Genomic DNA, 24,040 nt, shown 5'->3' on the forward strand with positions numbered 1-24,040 from the left:
AAGGACCAGATATCAGTAGGTCATAAAAGGAAAACCTGAGAGTGGTCCAAATTCCAGATGTTGATTCAACTGAGAATTTGGGGGTAAAACTTCAAAAGTAATGATTTATATCTGATATGAATGCATCTGGGTTATTTGGTAACGAATGGCCACCAACATCATTTTCTAGATGTGCTAAATAGGTAGGAAAATACCCTAAATGCTCACCACAAGAAAAGGACTAGCGGCTGGAATTGCATCAAAAGGTGGTTATCAAAGCAGCTATTTGCTACTTTTGTTGGTCTATCACATACAATACTTTGTTTGTAGTGGGTATGTGAGAAAGGTCAGTGGTTATTTGCAAACTTTGAGAACTTAGAATAAATCAAATACAAGTTTCTTACATTCCACCTTTTATTTTAAATTATAAAGAACAGAAACATGGACAAAAAATAGGCAAAAGTTACATATGAAACTGAAAAGACAAAGTTATAGATTGCCAATATTGCCTTTAGCTCCATACATATACCTTCAAGCCTCAGTAAACTAAACTTCCATTTTTTTCCCCATAAAGTGCCTGTACTGCTGAACCTTATGAAGGTTTTGAATTGTATTTATCTGATTGCATCCTATGAATGGACGTTTGGAGCGATGTATAAGAACCTGAAATCATTTCTAGAAAGACTCAGAAGCAGTGCAGCATTTTAGGAATTTGTTTGATAAATGAAGCCAGATGTTTTCCCATAGCATCCTTAAACACAAAGGATGCACAGCATTCATAAATAACCAAACAAGTAATAACAAGCAAACATAAAAACTGAAACTACACTGAATTTACTGACAACCCTTTCCTTTATTTGGCAAAAGTGAACTAAAGTCTATCCCAGTCAAGTCTGACTAAATTACATATTTAAATCACACAATCTTAAATTGATATGTGGCCCAAGTCTTCATTCCATATCCCCCTCCCCTCTGCATCCCTCCAGTCTCAGATCAGTGTCATTCCTGCTCAGGGTGAAAAGACTAATAACGGCCATCAGAGCTGCCAGCATCATGATGGCGCAGCCTCCGAACATGTGTCTGGTGCCGCCTCCGCCCTCCCCACCTCCTGTTCCTGAGATTTCTCCGTGGAGCGCCAGTAGTCCCAAGCAGGCCAGCAGGTGCAGCGGTAGCCGAAACCAGGCCAGCACGCTGGCACGCTTCTCCTCTGGGATCACCCTTCCCTGCAGAAAGCTGACTGCCGGGAAGTACAGGCCGCACGCCAGCTCCAGCAGCAGGAAGGCCAGGAAGGAATCGTGAGGCCTCGGCTGTCCCGGCGCAGTGGAAAAAGTTAACATGAAAAATGAGAAGAAGGCCATCAGAATGGCGAGACAGAGCACCTGACCAGGCTGCAGATGATAACGACTAGAAGTGGCTAAGCGGTACAGCAGGGACCCCACCATAGAGGCCGCCATGAGGCAGGAGAACACTATACCTAAAGGGGGGCCATGAGGGTCCAGCACGGGAGTCCATAGGAAGACAAATATGTAGAGGACGCTTTCAAACAGAGCCTGCACGCCACCTAAGAGCAGGACTCTCTTGTCTGACAGCAGGCAACGGAGTCCCTCGTGGCAACTGCGTGAAAATCGCTCTTTAGCAGACAAACGAATGACACCTCCACTTGCAGCGCCAAGCATCAGAGTCTGTTTGTCTCCTTCAGGACCTCTTTCAGCCTCCTCCTTACCCCAGTCTGTTAGTACCACCCAGCCACAGCAGCCAAGGCAGGGCACAGCCAGCAGAAAGGGAGCCACTGGTCCCAAGTGAAGCCACTCCGCCAGCAAGTTAGCTACAAGCCCTGCTCCCACAGCCAGGGCATGGTTCCAGGTAGCAACTTTATTAAAGGTGCTGGGGATCCATTCTTTGGGAAAGTCATGGACATCTAAATGTCTGTGCACGTACCAGGCTTCAAACGTGGTGGCGAGCAGGGATGTGGACAGACCCCCCAGGATGCGGCCCACAATCAAAACAAAATAGTCCCTGGAGAGCTTGGTGAGACAGCAGGTCGAGTAGGACACACAGAAGAGCAGACATGTTTGTCTGCGGCCCAGGACCTGAGGCAGCCAGCCTGAAAACGGAGCAAACAGGACGCAGGAGGCCAGGCCGCAAACGTACAAAATGGAAATTTGAGATTCCAGGAAGCTGTAGTGGCGGTACAGTTTGTAGAGGTAAGGACCCTGGAGCCAATCTGCCCACAAGGCCAGCAGGTAGGCCCGCAGAAATATGCCCTGGAATCGACGGAAAGCCGGGTTGGCGACAGCAGTAGGAGTGGACTGAGGTGGTGTGAGGCGGCGTGCTGTGAACTCCAAGCCAACACACAGGGCCAGCAGGACAATTATCGCAAAGTAAGCAGTCACCAACATCTTGAGGAGTGCTGCATACAGTTAGTCAAAACAGAGTTTCAACTTTCCCATTTATTTTCCTCCTGTTCTTCTGGAACTGAGAAAAAACACAACAGAGGTTCTGCTGAATAAAAAAATATTCACCATGTTATTTTATCACTAATAATACTATCTTCACTCATTAACTTTGCTCACCTAACGCCAAAAACAGCTGATTGCAACTGGTACAAACATGAGGTTCACGTGTATAAAAAGCTGAAAGACTAATTATGGACAGGCAAGTTCAGTGAATCTACAGCTAACATTTCCTGTTCCAATTGTCGTTAGCATGTGAGCTAACGTGCTACTACCAAGATAAAAGCGAGTGTTTTCAATGCAATAAGCCGAATATTTTTGGCATCAAAATTATAGAGTGTAAAATTGCTTACCATATCGGTTAACACCGGTCCCATATTAAATGTACAATTTACTAATGGCTAGCACTAAACAACTCAGCAATAGCCTAGGATTGTAGCAAGTATACATGAGCAAACACAGCCTTCTCTTCCTGGATCCAATGTTTGTTTTATGTCACCAGCAGATGGCGCTCGTATTCAACTTTTTCACTTAAGTTTGTAGACAGTTCCTGTCACGTGGTATAACCGGTTTTTTCTGAGCCATTTTTTCCCCCTGCATCATTGGTGAAAAAAACAAACCCATTTACTGTAATCCTTAAATTTAATTCTATTTAATTAGCTTCATTTCATATCTCATGATTTTACTTTTTCATCCTAATTTTCTTGAATTTTGTCCTATCTTGCAATTGCACTTTAGTTAATGATCGACTCGACTTAGATATAACTCTACTTTAGTATTTTACTCCAGCTTATTTTTCTTTACCTTAACCTTATGTTACTCTAATTCTTGTTAATTAATTTGATATTACTTTGCCTTATTTAGTTGGAATTACTAGCATTTATTAATTTTAAAGCTAAACTTTACATTATTGCTGAATCATAACATGGAGGGAGTGGAAAAATGTCTATTTTTTCAATAACATCCTTAAAGATGTTTAACGGCAATAATTCCATATCGTAGTGAATGCTATATAGTTTGGATTGCTGTATAGCTTATTTTACACATACGTCTGGTCATACTCAGATTAACTATATTTTCTGATAGAACTAGATATAAATAAGCTACATCCTGAAGGTAAATGCTTTTTAGCTAATATTTCTCAAAATAAATGTGAAATGGACACAGAAACATAGTAAAGTACACTTCGAACTTTATGTCATTGTATCACTTTTATTAAGGAGGAATAAAACAATTTACAAAATGTACAAGATGTGGACATTAGCCATAATCAAACAAACAGGGGGAGGAACAACTTCAATCTCCCTGCCAAAAAATATCTCTTTTGTTTGTATGACAAACATTGGGGGCAGAGGATGGGTTTGTGAGCTTTAAGTGCTGGTGACATCAAGGGTTATGCTGTTTGGTTACATCGTCTAATATTTGGAAGTGTGCCCAAGAATCTGAGAATTCCCTTCAACACATTCACCTGTGCTTTGCCTCTTAGGAGTAAAGCCAGACCCCTCACTGAGTTACAGGAAGGTCGAATACATTCGTCTTTATATCAGACTCAGTCCTTTGAATCTTTGCAGCAAATCATACTTACGTAACAGGGTAACATAATATTTACAAAGTGACAAAATTAAACGAAGAAGCCTTACGGTTCAATTTGAGGGGAGTGTCTCTATCAGTCCATATGTGAGGAAGTGCAGTGATCCAGACAGAATGTATATGCGAAATAATACAAAAAGCCTCTGATATTTCAACTCCATCTCTGGTATACAAATGTGCAACAGACCAAATCCTATTGTGCACAAATGACACGTCAAAACAATGGTCTTAATTCAGATGGCATATTTGTGAAACAGAAATACATAATTATCTTAATAGCTCTGACTTCACTATAATATATATACAGGTTCCCTTTTGCCTTAAATACAACTCAATACTTGATCATTTATCACCAGTGGTCCCTAATTATTGTGTTATTCTACAATATTCATCTTTCAGTTGCTGCTTAGTGCTGTTCCGGTGATATTACATGAATGTAAATGGACAATGTGAACTAGGATCATTTTCAGCCTACACTCCATATAATGAGCAAATAAACAAATGATCTGTCCAACATTCTATCTGCAACTCTACTAATTAAGTTTTATCTGGAATAATGTCTGCTATGAGGTGATGAGAGTAATTTATGTACATGAATTTTATGGATTTTTTTTTCTTTTTTCTTTTTGTCTTTTGTCTCAAAAACATTGCATATATGTCAAAAATCTGTGAGAAATAAGTTTATTCCCCTCATTTGTCCTTTTCAAAAACATTCTTATTGCACAACATCTCGTCCCTCGCAGTTAAAGGAAGTCCAGTCTTTGGATCAAAAAAAAATCTGTGTGTATAGTTCAAGTCTCTTCCTCATGGGTCAATGCGAAAGGCCAACAGTTTGTCGGAGTGCAGGTTATTGAGGGTTCGCAGGTCCGGTAGGCGCAGTAGGAGTTTGGAGAAGAGGGCAGAGTCGTCTGGGCGTCGGCGACTGATCAGTGACCGAAGGGCGCGGATTAGGCCCTCCTGTAGCTGCTCCACCGCGCTCATGTCTGCGATGCCAGAACGGTCTGCGAGGAACGGAGATTCACAATGTCAGTTGTTTACAGTGAACGTTTATAGTCCCACTATTTCAGAAACAATTTCTCATTGCACTGCAGCATATTCGGCACATTGCGAAAGTACCGGTATTAATACCTCCTCAACTTGTTCACTTTTTTTTTTCAATTTCCAACCACAAATAATATATATCTGACTGGAATGTGATATCATGAGGGATAGCCTATTGCAATTGTGAAGTGTAATCGTCTGAAGAAAATATTCAATAGTTTTGCATTTTTCTTTCAAATTTATTTTAAAAGTTTTAAACTATCTCGTGGCTTTGCACATCTGAATACTAACATGTTTATCCACTTTTCCTTGGAAAATCGCTCAATGTCAGTCAGATTAAACAGAAAGCATTTGTGAACATCAATATTTGTCACAGATTCTCAGCTGGATTTTGGTCTACACTATAACTAGGCCATTTGAACACATGAATATGCTGTGATACAAAGCATTGCATTGTAGTTGTGGCTACTGATTTGAGGGTTTTTGTCCTCCAATCCAATGGCAAGGTTTTCCTCCATTATTGTGCTGTAATTAGCATTATTTACTTTCCCATCAGCTCTGTCTGTTTCCACTACTTAGGAAAATAACCTTAACAGGATAATGCAACCACCATCACCATGTCAATTGATGAACAATATTTTTTTCCCCCACTACTCTTTCCCCCTAACTGTCTGGTATGTACCTTAATTGATGTTCTTTGGTTACTAATGTGAGATATCAAACCTCAAAGGCCTTCACATAACAGCTGTAATTAATTGTAGACTAATTAGTTACTAATTAAGTGATATCTGAAGGTAATTGGTTGTACTTGATTTTATTTAGGAGTATCAGAATAAAAGGGCTCAAATGCAAACTAGTTTTTTCTAATGTTGGTTTGTAATGCTCCATCACTTAGACTCCCAACAGAATAAATGCAAGTTTGAGTTCCTAATGGCAATAATGATCACTTTTGCATGAGACTATAAGTATATCAGTTCTTTGTCTCACCTGCAGAAACCAGCACCACAGCCATGAACAGGGCCATCTCATCAGGCTCCAGGCCCAGGGAGCCCAGCTTCTCGCTGAATTCAAACATCGCATCCAGAAGAGACCCCATGCCCAAGACTCGCAAAGTGGATAGGGGGTACGTTTGGCCATTGAGGAAGGTCACTGTACGTTGCTCAGCATTGAACAAAGTGCAAAACCTCACCATGAGTACCTAAACACACAAATCATTTGAAAATTTTAGAAAAAACCTAAATCTATGGTGTGCAAGGAGTAAGACACATATTTTGCATTTAATGTTCGCAAAATAACAAAATATGTGATTAAGATTACCTGGAAGGTGCCGGACTTTAGCAGCATGACCTGGTCCTGTTGGCTCAGTTCTTGGAACCCAGGGATGCCCTTGGCAAACTCCACAACTTCTTTCACAGCAGGGGTGAAACACTGAGAAAAGGACTCCCAAATCTCCTGACTTGTTCGCTCTGCTCCTGATACAGGGCACGCATTGAGAGGGCAGGCCTGGAAGAGAAACGCCAAAAAACCCCACAAAACTATTAATTGCTGGTCAAATGAGATAACATTTAATTATATATTTGTTCAATTCTCACACTTACCAGGACTTTAGCTCCCGGTGCTAATTTCCACGGACAGGTGGAGGGCTGGTTTTGGGCGACTTCTCCAAAGGGAAAGCTGTTATGATTGGTGGAGCTGATTCTTTGCCCCATTGCAGCATTTGCGTGGTTATGATTCTGATTTGTTGACACTAAATAAGAATATTGATTGTTGTCCACTTTGTGAAACACAGGTTGGTTATCATTAGAGGCAAAGGGGCACTTGGTTTCATGGGAGACAGGGCACGACTGATAACTCTGGCTGGAGTTGGTATGCGATGATGCTTGGAAACCTCCATCCTGAGAAAAGGTAGATGCGTTGTTGTTGTTGCTGTTGCTGGAAGTGGAAATGCTGGCCCTGTTGGATGATCTTTCGTGACTGTTGTTGCCGGTGAAGATGTCCCGATAGGCTTTGGAAATGGTCCCAATGGCCTCTTTTGAGTTGCACTCATCTGTGCTGGTGGTACTGTCCCTCACTGAAGAGTCCATTTCCATGGCAGCTGACTCATTCAGGCTGTTCATGTAGCTCTGCATTTCGTCAAGAAGTCGCTGTTTCTCCCGTTTAGGAATGCGCCCAAAACGCACAGCTAAGGATGACATAAAGATTACAGGGAAAACATTAAAACTTGGACTGGGCAACTTGGGCATTCTGCATTTTTTTTCTGCTTTTAAATAATAGTAGGACCACGTTTTTATGGTCCCGTTGCACCTGTGCAATTTCAGAAAATCATCAACGACTAAAATTATAAAGATACAAAAGCTCCACTGATAGGAGAGGAAAGTATTGTTAAGGAAACACCAGACTGCAATCTGCTGTCATCGTTCAGACTTCACTATCAAAATCGCGTAAAGATTCGAATTGAGTCTCTGCTGTTTTCTCCCTCGTATCCCGACCTCTCCCTCCTCATAGAACCCATCAGCTGGAAAGGCTATTTATAGCCCCCCTGCTGCCATCTGCCTCATCCTCCTCTCCATCCAACCCTTCTCTCCTGTTCCCCCAGTTCTCCCTCCCTTCAAACTGCAAGTAGGGCAGTGGGGCAACGTGAGTATGATGTCAATGGTATGAAGGTGTCGGAGGAAAAAAAAAAGAGGGGAGACAAGTAAGTTTCAGATATGAGTTGAGGAGACAGTCAAAAGGAAAAAGTGAAAAGGTTGACATAAAAGAAGGCGAAGCAAGGAAAGTAAGACAGAGAGAGTCTGGGACAGTGTGTCTGTGTGTACCCACAAGATTGAGTCTGATAAGGCAAGAAAAAGTTGAACTGGTGCAACTTCAAAGACTTTTGCAAGTAAGACAAGGCAGGGTAGGTTATTATCAATAGCACCATTCTTTACATGAAGCAGCAGTAAAGATACTGTTAAAAACAAGATATATATTTAAAGTGTAAATTTCAGTGTAAATGTCAAATAATGACAGACTCTTTAAAATGAAAATTTAAAAAAAATAAATAGCTAAAAGATGCTGGCACTGACATGGTGAAGGGTGAAACAAAACTCTGTTTCCTTTAGCATCACAGGTTTTTTTTTGTTTGTTTGCTTCACTGAGGAGCAGAGAAACTAAATGCTGTCTTCCAATCTAAAGTCATGAACACTGTTTCTGATGACCCCAGAGATCAACATAGTTCATGTTGCGCAATTATATGTAAATTAATAATTAAAATAAATACGTAAAAAAGACGTTATAATCTATCTTTCTACAAAAATTGAGCCAGTGCAGTGATTTGAGGTCAGGTTTGATGTGATTCATCTTTCTGGAGTTGGTCACGACTCTGGCAGCAACACTTTGAATGTGCTGCTGCAGAGACCACTAAAGATACTAACTACTACATTAACCTACCCTATCAAAAATACAGGCATGCACTAAGTTTTTGTGTCTTATTCTGGGTAACATTTTAAATTCAGTTAATTTTGTTTATGTTTTAAAAATAATTGATTGATAATAATAACAAAATTTACATTTGGCAAAAATTTAGGTCAGAGTCCATAACAACATCTAGGTTTCTGAAATATTGGTGACCTGACCAGGATGTACCCCGCCTCTCTCAGGATAACTGCTGGAGATAGGGAGCAGGACCCCTCTCCACTAGGAATAAGTGTGTTGAATGGATGGATGGATGGATGGATGGATGGATGGACGGACGGACAGACAGGTTCCTTGCATGCTATAAGGTCTTGATGCGTTTTTATCCATAGCATCAATTTTTTTTAATATGATAACAAAAATAACACTTTTTTTCCCTTTTCTGTATCAGCATGGGAACAATGTGGTGACGACTGGAATAGATTTTATTGATGTGGTGACACAAATATAAAGTTGTTGTCGCCAGCTAAGGTGAGAGTACTTGTACTCCTTAACCTAATATAGGTGTAGTTTGTGAGTATTAAATAGTTAAAAGTTCCCCTAAAATTCTGCCTTGAGGAACACCAAATGGACTTTTTGTTTGCTCATACCTAAGATCACCGAATTAAATAAAACAGCAGTGATATTCTTAATAAGATCTCAACCAATCTAACACAGTATCAGACAATCACTATGTTATGATCATTTGTGTTGAAAGCATCACTGAGATCCAGGAAAGCACAACTCTTTCTTTATGCAGAGTTCCAAGTAAATCTATAATTAGGCAATAGTGATTCAATGAACTATTTTGTCATTCTGTGTATTGAACTCTTTCTTTAAATTCCATATTAATGATACTTTAGGTAAAGTGTATTTTGGCCAAGTGTTGCTGCTTTTAGCAAATATGCTGTCACCTGCAGGAACTTTTGAGAGGGATGCATGCAATGTGTGCTTGGACCCCTTTTATTATGCTTCAACAAATGCAAACTAATGAGCTGTTGCTCTGAATATGATGCTCCAGTTAGAGAAAGAAAAAGTGTGCCACCCTACCAACGGACTTGTGACATTTGCTTATTTCAGAGCCTGAGTCGCACAGCTGCCTGCTGGAGTGAAATCAGGGTGTACTATTTATTGTGGGCTGCAGGCAGTTGCATGTGGTTTTCCTGTTTTCGTAATGGTTGAAACAGAGAAGAAAAGGGGTTTCTAGGTTGTGGTCCTGAACATTTTCAAAAATCTTCCCCCTCAGAGGGTCGGCCCGACTATCTCGTAGTCGAGCTGCAGTTTTGCCACCCAATTTTCTCTGTGCACTAGAAGTGTCAAGCACATGCAGAAATAACACTAACCTCTTTACTAGATTAGGCAATGCAGAGAGCTGGAGGACGGAGATAAGCAGAAACCATACCGAGAGGAAGAAAACAGGCAAACTACACCATACAAGTAGGTCACGATGTGTGAGTAGACGATGGGGACAAATCTGTATTGTTTTTCTAGGTCAACCAAAGTGCTCCTTTAATGTGAGATGATAGGTGATCAATTCAAGCTCAGCTTTCAGAGGTAAAATCATGTAACAGGAGAGCCGTGCCCGAGGAACCCTGTCACAATGATGCTTTCTGCATGCTTTGCTTAATTGCTGCCCTGTTCCTCATTAACGGCAGTGAGATGTGCATACATACACAAGGTAATCAAGCTGACCCTGTTCCAATTTCCCAAAATAATTCCTGTGTTTGCTGCAGTTTTTCACATGATAGATAGCTTGAGGGACTTCAGGGCTCCTTTTCTCATAAATCACTGTCTGAAGGAGGAGTGTAGGAGAGCTAAGGGAACAGTGTATAGGAACATGGAGGAGGTGGGGGGAATGAGAGGATAAAGGTAAATGTGTTGTGGGAGGATGCTGCAAAGGGCAGCAAAAAGACACGTAGAAATTTAAGAGGGTGATACAAAGCCAGGTGTTTTGTGGCAATATGGTGACAAAATAAAAGTGAATGACAGGTGCAGGTCCTACATTGAGAAAGGAAAGTAATTGAGCCACTGGCACGATGACCTGAAAAGCCTTCTCTCTCACAGACCTACATATGAGCCCTGACTTGGCTTCTGGCTGTCCATTTCTCTGCTGCTTTGGCTAATCAGAACACTGTGACATTTTGGCAGCTCCACACGAGTTTCTCTCATTAAGCAGAAATATGTCAGGGTGCCTCACCGTCTCTCGACATGCCGACGGAGAGGCATTTCTTGAAGCGGCAGTGCTGGCATCTGTTGCGGTTCATCCGCATGATCAGACAGTTCTCGTTCTTCACGCACATCTTGTAATTGATGTTCTGCTGGATGCTGCGGCGGAAAAAACCCTGGCACAAAAAGGAGTGTGTAAGCGTCATTGAAAATTTTAACACTTAAGACATTGTTATTTTTTTTTTTTTTTTTTTCTTGTTAAGTGTCTCACCTTGCAGCCCTCACATGCATGCACTCCATAGTGGAAACCGGATGCAATGTCTCCACAAACTTTACAGAGCAGGACCATTCCACCTGTCTCTGAAAATGGAAAAAAAAAACAAGATATTTTATTTAAAGAAAAAGGATTAAGAAGTAGATGTAGATATATATATATATTTGTGCAGAAAAATACTGAAGAAACACTAACTTGTGAACGTTCCCGCAAACGCACAGGGTCTCTTTCCCGCAATAGGGTGTGCATAGGGTGGCTGTGGAGCAGCTGGAGCTGAGGAAGCACTGAAGACCTCTGGGAACTGGAACACCAGTTTGGAGGTCGGGGTGTTGGCCCCAGTCGTCCGACCCTGCCTGAGCGCCCCGATCTCAGTGAAGGTAACTTCTTCTGGAGATGAAGGCTGGGAGTGGGAAGAGGGTGACTGTGTTTGGTACCCGCTGGAGGGGCTGCCAGGGCTCGGGCTTGCACTGCCTGAAGACCCTGCATACAGGATGACTCCACCACCTGCACAGAAGAATGAAAGACATTATGCCTAATCTATGCTGACAGTGTCATTCGACCTTCCACTTTATTAGCATTAAAACACAATGTTATATTGATATTAGTAGAGTAATATAGTCAGCATAATCATATATAATAAAAAACTGCAACAGAGTTGTTTCCTCCCACCGCCCCCCAAATATGACCGTCTCATTCTTCTGACCTAAATATGTCTCTTGCAAAGTGTAACAGACCACTGCAATTAGGTCACCACGTTTGCGATCCGTTTCATTTCGATGTCTGCTAAAATAAAACAGAAGCAGGCATCATTCTACTTAAAGATATACTGAGTAGATGATTACTTGCAAGCAAGTGCATTGCAAAAGACAGTTGGAGAGCATACCATAAACATTCTAATTAAACATTTTCCACCAAATATTGGTTTCTGGACAGTCAAAAAAAATAAATAAAATGAAAATGGAATTGTCTATTTTGAAAATGATTTTTAAATATCATTTGAGACCTGCACAACTTAGGTTTATTATTTTGTCAATTTCTCATTTTACAAAGAAGTGCCCTACAATGCAATTCTTTTATCTACAATGTTTTCAGCACCTTATAACAAGAGTGAACCGACGGATTTTATTTCAATTTTATTGTACTGGAATCGGTTCAGCTTCTCTTTGCCGGATGCATGATGATGTAATACCGTCAAAGCTCTATTTGCGGAGAAAATATCAGTTTGTGCGCAGCTTCCTGAGTGCAGCGGACACAATGGTGCGATCAAGCGGATAAACCGGGCTAAAAATACTTCTGGCAACATTTTTCGCTGAATGCGCCATCCATCCGAGCGTCACCGTCAGTAAACAATTCTTCTGCCGCGCTCATGCACTGTTCGGGATCTGTTTTAATGTGCGCTTCTCCCGTCTTCCCTTTCCCCCTGCATGCCAGGCAGGCGCTGTGGATGAGCTGAGACGCGACCTCACGTGTTTACGGGGTCCGCTGCCTCCTCCGCTCCAATAATAGCCGCGCTCCCGTGGCACCGTGCCCAGCGTCAGCTCACAGCACGACACCTGACCGCCGCCTCACATGCATGGACTCCTGACACGGTTACTGCCCGAATCAGATCCGCAGTCCCGTGTAAAAAGGAGTGGAGGGGGGGGAGAGAAGTGGGTGTTTATAAACAAACGCGGGCTGGGGGAAGCGCCCGAGGGCGTGAGTTGGCGCAGAGAAGCAACGTTTAGGAATTGAAGTCGAGTTATTTGCAAAGACATAGGTGACTTCATGAACGAGAAGTATTGGAGGCTATGCCAAATTGTGCTCTATGTCAACAGGATGTTTTAAATAACACGTAGGCTATAAAAAAACCCCAAAACAAAACAACAAAAACAAACAAACTTGTAATTAATATTCTTGCGCATGCACGTGAGGCACTTTGCTTCACTCAACACGTCAAAAGTGCAGTCAAGACTGGTTGTTATCCTTTCGACCTCTGCAAGTGAAACAAACCAACCCTTGGGCTCCACAGCACAAGCTCAATTGTTTTGATAATCCCTCCGCCAGCACGTGTCGCTGGATTTGTTGACTCATGCCAGAGTCATATCCAGCAGACACAGGCCTCTCTGCCTTACTTCTCAGGAGCTTAAAATGCGCACAGTCAAACGCTCAGCCGCCCACTCCACCCTGACACATTGCATGTCCACCTGAAGACTCACATGTGCAGTTAACTTTGTGTTTATGAATGACCTCAAGGGCTGTTGAAACTGTCAATTGACAACCCCCTTTTTGCGTTCTGCTTTTTAGAAGCCATGCGGGAGGTTTGTTGATAATATAATCTCGGCAATAAAGGGCTTTTATAACTGAAAATCATTTGGCAGACAAGTTGGCAATGAAGCAAATCTACTTTATTGCTTGTTTTTGTAAGCCAACAATGTTTGTAGAAAGACTATAAGATGATTTTTGATGTTTTTATATGTAGAAGCAAAACTGTTTTGTGGCTAGCTTGTTTCAGTTAATAAAAAATGAAGATGGAACGTATCAACCAGGAGGGATTCCTAGCAGTAGACCTTGCTGCAGCTAATAAAATGTACAAAAAAGACTTCTTTAGGTTTGCCTTATAGAGCAATGAGGCCAAAGGAGGAAGACTGGCTCCAAAAACCAACAGCATACTTGCTTAACTACCTGATAATTAAGCACTATCATACATAATAGAAACATGATCGTTTGTATTTCTATACCACAGCCTGGTCCAAGTTTCTACTGCTTCAATCATGGACTTCTGTCTATATTAACATCTTCTTCTCTCAGTTGTAACTGTTACTTGAAGCTTTTTTTTTCCCTGAAATTTGATAATGGTGCAGATCCCATGTACACAGCAAATGTACACCTAAAAAGCTGAAAAAAAGTCCATCTCCAGAAATTTCTTGACAATATCCTTAGGAGGCTATAGTTCGCAAATGCGTGCACTCCCCAGTGACCTGTAAACATTGTAAAGAATGATGTGCCAAGACTTCTCCGAAACCATAAAAGAGACCGATAAGGTAATTCAGGAACAATTTACTGCTGCAGGCCCTTCTATCTAAAAATAAGGTAGGTTTTCTTTCTACCTCTGTCTTGCTTTAGGCTCAGATTAGCTGGTAAAGACCTTGATTTTTTTTTTCCTTTTCTAACTTTTTTTTTTAAACCATGTCCCATTGTCCATTGTTCTATGAGAAATTGTTGCTATAGGTATTACCCACATAACTACTGTAGAACGCAACGTTCAACAGTCAAACTCCTTATTTTTTTTATTTTTTTTCAACTTTTAGTTTGATACAAACAAGAGAGACATGCTGTCTATCATGAAAACAGCTGCAATGTAGGTCTGGCTTGAGTTGCCTACTCGTGCAAGCACTAATCTGTCACTGCAGGCGGAGAAACGTGAGTCGTGAACAACCAGACAGTCAAGCACGTTGTTTTCTGTTTCTTTCTTTTTCCTGTGCACCTGATCGTGTTTGGTGGACTTTGGACACAAACTCTGCCAGACTGCTTGCTGAAAGAAGAAATGAATGAATTGGCATATAATTAACATTTTTATTCTTTAGTTGCAACCAAATTATTCAGTTTTATTTGTTTGGAGGTGAAATCTTGACAAATCCAGGTCAATGCTAACAGGGGTATATTTCTGTACAATTTGGACAGCAAAATACTGTCCAGGTATTCTCTGTAGAATATTTTATACTTTGTTAAAGATTTCAGGAGATTACCAGATTGACAAATAAACATCAAGCTTGGTGAGAAAACTTCTGCTTTTCCCACTCATAGCTCCTCTGTTTATGGGCTCTCTCTGTCAATACTGCCAGCTTTTCGAATAGAAAATGTCTTCAGCAGCATTCCTTCAACCTTCAAGTTTTAGAGTGACTGTCAAGATGGGGGTGCTTGAAAACGCTCCCCTTACTGTTTGGCTCACAAAGCTCAAGAGCCAATGGTGCAGAGAGGCCGTGAGCCATTTTGTGCCACTTCTGGATGCGAACGCTTGGGTGTTTGCAGCAGATTTCATTACCACAGGCTTGCGTAAGTAGGTCAATATCACAGGAACTCGGTAGAACTGTGTCTATGTGCCTCTAGCACCTCTTGAAAGCGGTTGCCATCACACTGCAGAGCTGGCGTACTCGCATGTCCTCACGCTGAGCATAGGCGTCGTATCATAAAGACCGAATCAGGTCGAAGGGATTTGATCGGGTTAGAATTTGCTCAGTCGAGGATGGTGGGGAGACGGGGAATAAGCTCCGGCGTTTGATGACAACAGATTCATCTGCTATGTGTTGCAGGTTTATCTGCATCATCTGAAGCAGTCACGTTATCGCGGAAACCCACCCTAAGCGGATGTGTGCCCTGATCTAATGCGGGCAGATGTCGCAGAATGGAAACCGAGACACATTCTACCACACTGCGGATTCCGTGATCCAAATGAGAGAGAGAAAGAGAGAGAGAGACGAAGGGAGGGAGGTGAAAGCATGAAGTTCGGGAGGCAAACAGAGCATGCGGAAGAGAAACGTGACCGGAGAGGGTTGGGAGGGGAGTTAATGCTCGGAACTGCTGACCCACTGACCAAGCTCTCCCTCTCTGTCGCTGCAGGCGGCATCAAAAGCAGCGGCGTCCGTGAGAGCGGCCGAGGCGGCGGGAGGGGAGAGGAAGAGAAGGAGAGGAGGTGCCCGGCTATCTCACGCGCGGCACGCGGCTCTGTAAGGAAGGCCACGTGAGGGAGGCTTTCAAAGATTTCTTTGGGAAGACTTGCGCTCCAGCAAGGAAACGCAGCCTCCACAGCGCGCCAAGGGGGCTTGTGATTGTGATTAAAGGGGCCGCATTAAACAGAGAGGCGCGTCACGCAAAAAGGGTGGTCTGACGGTACGCTGGTTGCAGCACCGCCCGCACCGTCAGCCGGGCAGCGGGGGCGAAATCTGGCTTTTGTCTCAGCGTGTAAATAGGAGCCAATCATTTCTGGTGATATTAACCGACAAGTAATTGTTTAATCACCCAGTTCCCACAGTAACCTCCACGCTCGAAAACAAATATAAAAAAGTAACAACATAGCTTTGATTCCAGTCGTGTAGCTACTGTTTAATATTTAATTATCATGTGTATTTATTTATTTTTATTATTATCTAGAGCCTACAAAGACAGTTGTGGAATTTATTGTCAAATAATTTGGTTTAGTCACTTTTCGGCTCTGAAAATATTGCATTTCTTCAGGTTGTCAGTTTGTTTCCCATTTTGCAACATCAAACATCAAATAGTTGATGTCTCGTTATCATGCACGGAGTCTCCAGCAGAGGGCGTTAAAGCAAATTTCAGGCTGAAGTTTGAAGGACTGACTCTTATTTATCAAGTGCAATTGAACAATCAGGTCAAAAAAGCAAAAATCAGATGTTTTTGCCAACTATTACAAATCAGTTTACATGTTTATTTTTTTTTCTCACATCGTTGACGGTGCCTGATTTTATATTAAGATTGTCTCACAACCTTTCAATGACAACAATCTCCTCGAAATTCAGTTCCACACAGTCCATTTCAGATGTCATCTTAAAAGACAAATAGCTTCAATCGATTTTCCAATAACACGATCTAACCACGTAGACAGGTTCAGTTACGTTACAATTCAACTGTGGTTGTAACTCGGTCAAATTTGGATGATTTGTTTACAAGTCACAATTGCCAGGTCAATTAAAGCAACTTGTAAAACTTATTGCACAGACGAACGTGAAGCATAATCGCAACAGCTCGTAAAGCAACCGAAGCTGTCTGCATCTTCACTCGCTGATGAATACTACAGCTGTCATAAACTATCCGCGTCCGCGTGAGCTCCACTAACCCGTGCACTTATCAGTTCAAACAGAAAACGGGTCAGAATAACATGTTGACGGGAGCCCGGGGATGCTCTGCATCACCTGCGCTGGAACGTGACGCCGTCGTAAATGATTGACCGCCAATTAGGAGAGGAAAGCCGAACGGCACGCGCACCTTTGGCTGACCTCGAGAGACCGCTGCCTAATTAATGCCTCTCAACAGAAAAAGAGAGGCCAAAACAGGGCGACTCCAAACTTTCATCAAGTCGCCTGAACGTCGCAAACAACCTTTATGCGCGCGCTTCTATTTTTAACCCCTGAGGCGGGATAACCTTTGCGCTCGGATGAAGCGCTGCCGGACCTGCGACTGCAGCGAGAGCCTGGTGACTGTGGCTCCACGTGAGTTTGTTTTCATGGAGAACTACAGGAAGTGGTCAACCTCACTTCAACCGCGAGCGGCTTCTCTTCGCTCGAGTCGGCGAAGTTCTACACACACATGCAGCGACACTGACTTTAAAGGAAACCGAAACATATTGAATGAGTGAAGAATAATCGCTCGACGTGAGAAACATCCAGTACTTTCATTCATTAAACAAATTGAAGTATATTATTACTACTAATAGTGATATTTATGAGTCATAATAATACAGACAAATACAATATAAAATGTTTTACTTTGAATTTTATTATTATTTTTTTAAAGATATTATTATTTCCTTATATAATTTAAATAACTGACTTGCCTTTCAGATAAAAAATACTCATAATCTGCATAACAAGAAAACTCCTAAAGGCGAAAACACAAAACAAAACAAATAAAAAAAGTAAAGTCTAATCTTACCACCGCCAGGACTGTTATCCATCTCTCTCCTGTTGCTGCTGACGACTTTTGAAGCAACTTCACGGATGTCAAGGGATGCCTTCACACAGGCGCAAACGTCTTGTGAAGACTGACGAGGAAGTAAAAAAACTGCTCTGCAGAAAACACCTGCTCCATAAAGCGCGGAGACTGAAGTGATGAAAACACGCTCAGTGCGCGTCTGGGGTCTCGGTGCAGGTGCGTCAAGAGGCAGTCGGTCCCTTGCTGCAAGTTGGCTCCTCGGGAGATACCTGAATGCCTTTTTTTTTTTTTTGAGAAGCTGCCTCGACTGCAAAGTGCGCGGCTGCGAGCGGCGATGCACGAGAGAGGACTGAGCAATTCTCACAGCTTCCAAGAAAGTTCTGTCAGCAAATCCCTGACCGGCGAGAGAGAGTCAGACATGACATACACACCCACTGATACAAACACCCACATCAATCACGTTTGCAGGTGAGCATAGGAAATGTGACCGCCTTTCCGTTCGTCCCAGCTTGAGTAGTTGTGCCTGGTATGCGTGGGTGTGTGTGTGCGTGCGCGTGTCTGCGCGCATAGAGTGGTGGGGTGGGGTGGGAGGGTGATTTGGCTCATTCTTTGTATCTACTAGTCCCCTTTTCTGCTTGCCCACTCCACCTCCCCCGCCCCCCGATTACCCACGGGGCCCCGCCCCCTCCTCTCACACTTTATGCGTTTTCATTGGTGGGGATATGGAGCTGCGGGGAGTTTGATGCGCTTATTCGGCCGCGCCTCGCGTTCAGTAAAGCCACGCTACATGTGCGCTCTACATGTGCCTGAGAGAGCGCGCTGTCCTACTGATACACATTTTATGCAAAACGCGGAGCGTGTGGTGCGCGTCGGGATAAGGCGATTGGAGGAGCAAGCACATGGACGAGAGGCGTGGCTCACCGTGACTGCCTGCTCTCTGACAGGCAGCAGGGCTGGTTAAGGACGATAAACACCGAGCTGTGCCAAATACCGCGCTAGTGACAACTTTAAAAGCCATGTGCACACGCAGAAATAAAGATGCGCAACTGGACTGATGACACCCTAGCGAGACGCAAACCATTATTCACGTTGCTCAAAGCTGTGAACGGAAAATGTTTTTTCCCCTCATTTATTTATTTATTTATTTATTTATTTATTTATTTATTTATTTATTTATTTATTACCATCAATGTAAATGCTACAGTAAAGGTAACTGTCAAGTGACTCTTGACAATCCGAATGTCTGAGATACAATTCAAAGCCATCAACAAACAATAAACATGCAACGTTCACGATTTGCAGTTTGCATAAAGCGGCCCTCAGTGGCAACATATGGTACTGACATCTGTCGAGGAGAATTTAAAACATTAAGGCAATTCACATAATTCGATTCAACGCGTTGCCGATTTGCCTTCGAGTTAAAACCTTGATTAAAATTAAGAAACATTGTGAAACTAATAGGATCAGGGCGATGTGTTTTTGTTCTGCCTTTTTGCGTTATCAGGTCGCAGCATTTTAAAACCAGCCGTCCTTCCTGAAAATATACAGAACTAAACTTCTCTTATACAACTCGATAATGCAAATGAATGATAGATATAGACAAACTAAGATTTCACATTCTAGAACTCTTTTATTTAAACTTAAATGTACAATCTCAATTGAGCTCCAGACAAATAGCTTTGGCTGGTCATGTAAAAAGATGAAAAAAAAAAATCCCCCCCAAATTTAAGAAGTAGCCTATCTAATTTTTGCATTACTTTTATTTTAAAAACAACTGCATGTAACGTACATTTCAAGTTCTGGTAAAATTGACTATCAGGTCAAATGAGTAATTTTAAAACACCTGTGGCAGGAACAAGCGACACCAAAACCTGCCATACTCTTTCTCTTTTTGTTTTTCTTCTGCTTTCTCCAAATTTCTGCCTGTAACCTTATCTCTTTGGAAGACAACCTCTTGGTAAGTGGGTCAGTATAGGGCAGGAATTTCCAACGTGTAGTATGTGCCTCTCCAATGGGGGCGCAAGAGTCTTTCACAATGTGTGTGTATGCGTGTGTGTGTGTGTGTGTGTGTGTGTGTATGTGTGTGTGTGTGGAGGTTGGTGCAATAAAAAGAAGAAAAAAATAACTGCAAACATTTGACCAACTTTACCAAGCCTGTGCCAGAGAAATTGGATAGATCTTAAGCTATGGGGAATACGGACACAGAGTGTGGACCAAAAAAAATATTGAAAAAGAGAAGTATGACCATGGGTTATTATTTTGGCACTTTAAATTACAAGGCAATATAGTAGACCCCACAACATCCGTGAAACATGTATGAATGAAACATCAAGCATAGCAACAGCAAACAATTTACAGAAATTATAGCAACAATTGAAGCAGGGTTGTCTATTAACTCTGTGAGTCAGGGAAACTTCTCGAAAACCCCTGTGTTAGGGTAAGCACATCGTATTTATTTTGGAAAAGTACATTACCAACCTATTAGGAGAGGGGGAGAAAAGAAGCCAAATTTTCTTTTAGTTTTTCAAAGTATATAATTTGATGAACTTATAAAAAGTTTTTTTTTGAACATTGGCTGTTTTTTTCCATCTGCTATTTGGCAAGCTTTGAGCTTAGTCTTAAACGCAGCGAAAAAGCGCTTTCAAATGGGGAGCTCGTCTAAAACCTCTGCCTCCATTCAGTTCTGAGAAATTCTTGCAACGGCAAGTACGGCATCATACTGAGAGTGAAAGGGCTCCCATTAGGTTATAGGGAACAAGGTGCTCTTGTAAATAATACAGTGCCTGGCCATTAAGAGCCTTGTATGCAATAAGAAAGATCATAAATTCCTCTGTAAACTTTACAAGGGAATCCAGTGCAGCGATGCCAAGAAAGGAGAAATGTGATCTCTTTTTTTGGACACCTGTTGGAACTCTGGGTGTAACCTGCTGCATGATTTTTGGGGGTAGGGGGGAGGGAGAAGAAGGAAGGGTTATATTTGCAAACTATGAGAAAACTGCATTGGAAGTGTCTTGCTTGGATGCCACGGTTGTGTGCATAAATTCAGCCTACATTCGGAACAAGATAGTCTTAAAGTTCCCAATAAATGTGCTGGCTAAAATACTATGGCAATGTCAAACACAAATAAATTGTTAGACACTGAATCCCAGGCTGTTTCATGACTAAAAATAATTACTACGCTTTTAGCTAGATTCAGAAAATAAGAGGTCATCCACTTTCAAAACAAGAATGTAGTTGAAGTAAAACAATAACAAATGATTATTAAAAGTCTTGCAATGCAAAGAGATGTCTTACTTCATCATAATATTAACCACAGGAAGCATGTGAATAAGTACAGCATCTGTCCAGAAACTCTTGAATTAGAAATATAAAGACTTTCAAGAAAAGATAGTCTGACGTTGGACCCAAAATACACAGGAATGCTTTCTAAAAGTGTCCAAAACTCCAAGAGCTCACTGGTAACTCATCCAGGAGATCCCAAAATAGTCTATAAGAACATCTGAAGCACTGCAGGCCTCACTAGTAGAGAACTGGCAAAAATGACATCCTCTACAGTTACAAAGCCCTAACTACTGATGACCAGCAGAATCACAAAGGCCTATCTCAAAATGTAAATGAAGTCAGACTTTTGGGGAAAAAAATCTATAAATTTACAATAGGAAAATGGAACACTTTTCAGAAATGTACATCCTCTTATATTTATCAGAAAACGGTGAAGACAAATTTCAGTTTAAGTTCTTGAATTTGACTGCACTATTGCATAACTTATCTATCAATGAATGGATGAAACAAAGCAAAAAATTAACATTTCAGAGAGGCCTAGTCAAAATTCAGACTTAAATCCAACTGAAGAACTGCTGTGGCGTCACCTTAAAGGGCTATTCATGTGAAAGAAATAAGCAGAGGAGAAATAATTCTGCAAAGACGAGTGGGACAAAATTCCTCCATATTGACACATGTCCAGTTATTGGAGGTGGCAGCTTGTTGGCCGCCAGTGGCATAAGCAGTTATTAGGTTGTTTGGAGATTCCTGTTTTTTCACAAGGTTAGGTTGGTTTGAATAGCCCATGGACTTAATAAACAAAATCATTCTGACGAAAAAAAGAAAGAAAGAAAGAAAGAAAGAAAGAAAGAAACAAAAAAACAAAAAAACATTAAAAACGCAAATGACCCTCTTGAGCGTTATTGTCCTTTCCAGAGGAGTCTTTCCGCGCTTTTCTTTAACGCCACTAGAGGGAGCCAGAGTGTTGAGAAATTCTCACAGGCTGTTGACGCCAATAAACGCCCCTGAGCTGTCGGGACGAAGTGGCCGGCTGGCAACTGACAAAAGGCAACCTGACAAGTGACTGAAACCCTCTCTGAAGAAAACCGAAAGGCCAACCTGGACTCCATTGAACACTTCTCATGTTCTTCTTTTTTAGTTTTTTTTAGTTTTGTTTTTATCCTCACCCCCTCCAACACTTTCGTCACAAACTTCGATTGTGCCCTTGCAACTTCTGGTTTATTGAAATGTTCTCCGGTCTGAAGCCGAGGCATGCACTCATCTGACTCCCAAAGGTATGATTTTTTATTTTTATTTTTTTACATTTTTATTTTACATAAATCCTCTCCTGTCGTAATTAAGTGGATGTGAATCTATGAATAAACTCAGTGTTGAGCTGCGTCGACCCGGGCGCGTGTTTACTCATCATGAGAACACGTTGTGGCAGGGCAGCCGATAATTACAGGGCTGCTGGAGCTCGGTTCGGGGACTGGAGCAGAGCAAGAAGCGGCTGCCAACATACGCACCTGCAGAACTGTACTTTAGCCAGAGGCTTGAAAGTCTTCACATGTCTGTGTGCCTGTCACCCTCCCTACCCCAATCATCTCTCTCTCTCTCTCTCTTACGCACGCACAGACACCCCTATCCTGCTGAATGTGCGCTTCATGAGCATTATACCAGCCCTAGCCGATGAGACAATTAAGTTTATTCCAGCCCCCGCACCTCTTATCATACTTCTTGTTTTCAAATAATGAACCAAAAAGTCGCAAGAGTCGAGCCAAACGAGAAAAGAATGGGGAGACTTTAGTGGCATTAGCCCCATGATCCGAAGAACAGGCCTTTTGTTCAAACTCAATTTTTCAAATCTGTGAATGTATTTATTCTGCATCCTAACATGCCAAAAAGCTCAGGCAGAAAAACAAAAAACGCAGTGTTTTCCTTTTTCCCTGTAGGCAGTATTTAGTGCCCAGCTTTCTCACAAGGGCAGTTTTATGTGCAGGGAAGGAGGCATGGAAAAGAAGACCTTTCCTTTTGAGCTCACAGATTTGCAGTAATTACAGAATCACTTCCATATGTGGCTCTCTGGCTGCCTTCTCGCTGCCCCCCCACCCCTTTCTACTCCGCTGTTCTCTCCATTTTTTCCCCCCCTCTCCCCACTTTTTTTTTTCATTTGCATTCTCCCCCCTTGCTCACTTATTACTTTTTTTTTAAACGTTCCCTCCGTTCCTCCTTTGTATTTTTCTATAAAAACCACAACTTAAGTAAAGTTTGTGATGATCAGAACATCCTGCCACTTTTGGCAGGACATTTCGGTGATTCAGTCAGGCCACACTCAGAAAAAAAAATAACATTAGTGCTCTTCTGTGGGAAAGAAAAAAAGTGCAGACACGGATTGGACAAAGAGGAACGAGAAAGAACCTGCGCACACACGCATGCAAGCACACCTACACACGCATGTGTGTATATATATATATATATATATATATATATATATATATATATATATATATTATGTATAGGGACTCAGAGAAGAATCAGAGCCGCAGGAACAGAGCGTGAACGAAAAGAGAGAGCGAGGTGGAACAGAAAATAAGGCGGAGGAGAGGGTGGGTTGGAATAATGCTTTTTGACAGAGGTAGGTTCAAGATGGGTTCATGGTGACATCATGGCTGATTTTTTTGAGGAGAGTATAGACAGGAGAGCCGTTCACCTTTCATTAGACACACATGTTGGTGGGGGAAAACTCTCATTTGCTGGCACACCCGCTGGTAGCTGTGTCGAAGTTTTATTTCCTCTTTTCCCTGTAGTTTCATATACAGCTTTTGGCTCTCAGTTTCCCCTTTTCCAGCTCTGTTCATTTGTTTTTCTTAGAGTCATAGTATATGCCCTTCGGTCCCTAACACACACATTGCTCTCGCTCTCTCTCTCTCTTTTTCTGGGCATGCGTAAGTCATTTTTCCTTTGAGTGGTATTTATACTTGAAGGCAGTTGGACACTAAATGAGCACACTTTGCCAGGCAGAATGAATGCACTCCTTCATTTCACAGGATGTGTATGTAAGACTCTGACCAAAGAAAGTATATGTTTGCGTGCGTGTGTTTGTGTGCTTAAATATGTGTCTACTCTCAGCAGCCTTCACATGACATCAATCTGGATGTGGGGAAATAGTGATCTCATTATGGGCATTTTGTTACTGATT

At 41.9% G+C, this 24,040-nt stretch overlaps 3 protein-coding genes across 3 annotated transcripts in view; 1 reads left to right on the top strand and 2 right to left on the bottom strand.

Annotated features, from left to right (window-relative positions):
• Nucleotides 1–375: 375 nt before the first annotated feature.
• mfsd5 (major facilitator superfamily domain containing 5) lies at nucleotides 376–2,901 on the bottom strand. The gene is made up of 2 exons (XM_055049359.1): nucleotides 2,786–2,901; nucleotides 376–2,454 (listed from the first exon to the last, which is right to left on the bottom strand). The coding sequence occupies exon 2, from the start codon at nucleotides 2,376–2,378 to the stop codon at nucleotides 930–932; it is 1,449 nt and encodes a 482-aa protein (XP_054905334.1). The 5' UTR covers nucleotides 2,379–2,454; nucleotides 2,786–2,901; the 3' UTR covers nucleotides 376–929.
• A 734-nt stretch (nucleotides 2,902–3,635) lies between these two features.
• Nucleotides 3,636–18,143, bottom strand: nr1d4a (nuclear receptor subfamily 1, group D, member 4a). The gene is made up of 8 exons (XM_055049944.1): nucleotides 17,581–18,143; nucleotides 11,131–11,439; nucleotides 10,933–11,021; nucleotides 10,693–10,837; nucleotides 6,662–7,245; nucleotides 6,381–6,566; nucleotides 6,051–6,261; nucleotides 3,636–5,023 (listed from the first exon to the last, which is right to left on the bottom strand). The coding sequence occupies exons 1-8, from the start codon at nucleotides 17,600–17,602 to the stop codon at nucleotides 4,827–4,829; spliced, it is 1,743 nt and encodes a 580-aa protein (XP_054905919.1). The 5' UTR covers nucleotides 17,603–18,143; the 3' UTR covers nucleotides 3,636–4,826.
• Nucleotides 18,144–21,913: 3,770 nt separating this feature from the next.
• rarga (retinoic acid receptor gamma a) overlaps nucleotides 21,914–24,040 on the top strand; it is a 56,945-nt gene continuing 54,818 nt past the window's right edge. Inside the window, exon 1 of the mRNA XM_055049469.1 lies at nucleotides 21,914–22,136. The gene's annotated coding sequence lies outside the window, so the exon portion shown is untranslated. The remainder of the gene's footprint in view (nucleotides 22,137–24,040) is intronic.

Source organism: Poeciliopsis prolifica, unplaced genomic scaffold (assembly GCF_027474105.1).
Source record: "Poeciliopsis prolifica strain line A6 unplaced genomic scaffold, Auburn_PproV2 SCAFFOLD029, whole genome shotgun sequence".
Taxonomy (NCBI): Eukaryota; Metazoa; Chordata; class Actinopteri; order Cyprinodontiformes; family Poeciliidae; genus Poeciliopsis; species Poeciliopsis prolifica.

Excerpts from the sequence above, each read along its gene's own strand:
- mfsd5 (XM_055049359.1), bottom strand. The coding sequence starts at position 2,378 with ATGTTGGTGACTGCTTACTTTGCGATAATTGTCCTGCTGGCCCTGTGT.
- nr1d4a (XM_055049944.1), bottom strand. The coding sequence starts at position 17,602 with ATGGATAACAGTCCTGGCGGTG. Across the intron at positions 11,022-11,130 it reads GTTTGCGGGAACGTTCACAA|AGACAGGTGGAATGGTCCTG; the intron begins GTTAGTGTTTCT and ends TTCCATTTTCAG. Across the intron at positions 7,246-10,692 it reads CGTCGGCATGTCGAGAGACG|CTGTGCGTTTTGGGCGCATT; the intron begins GTGAGGCACCCT and ends TGTCATCCTTAG.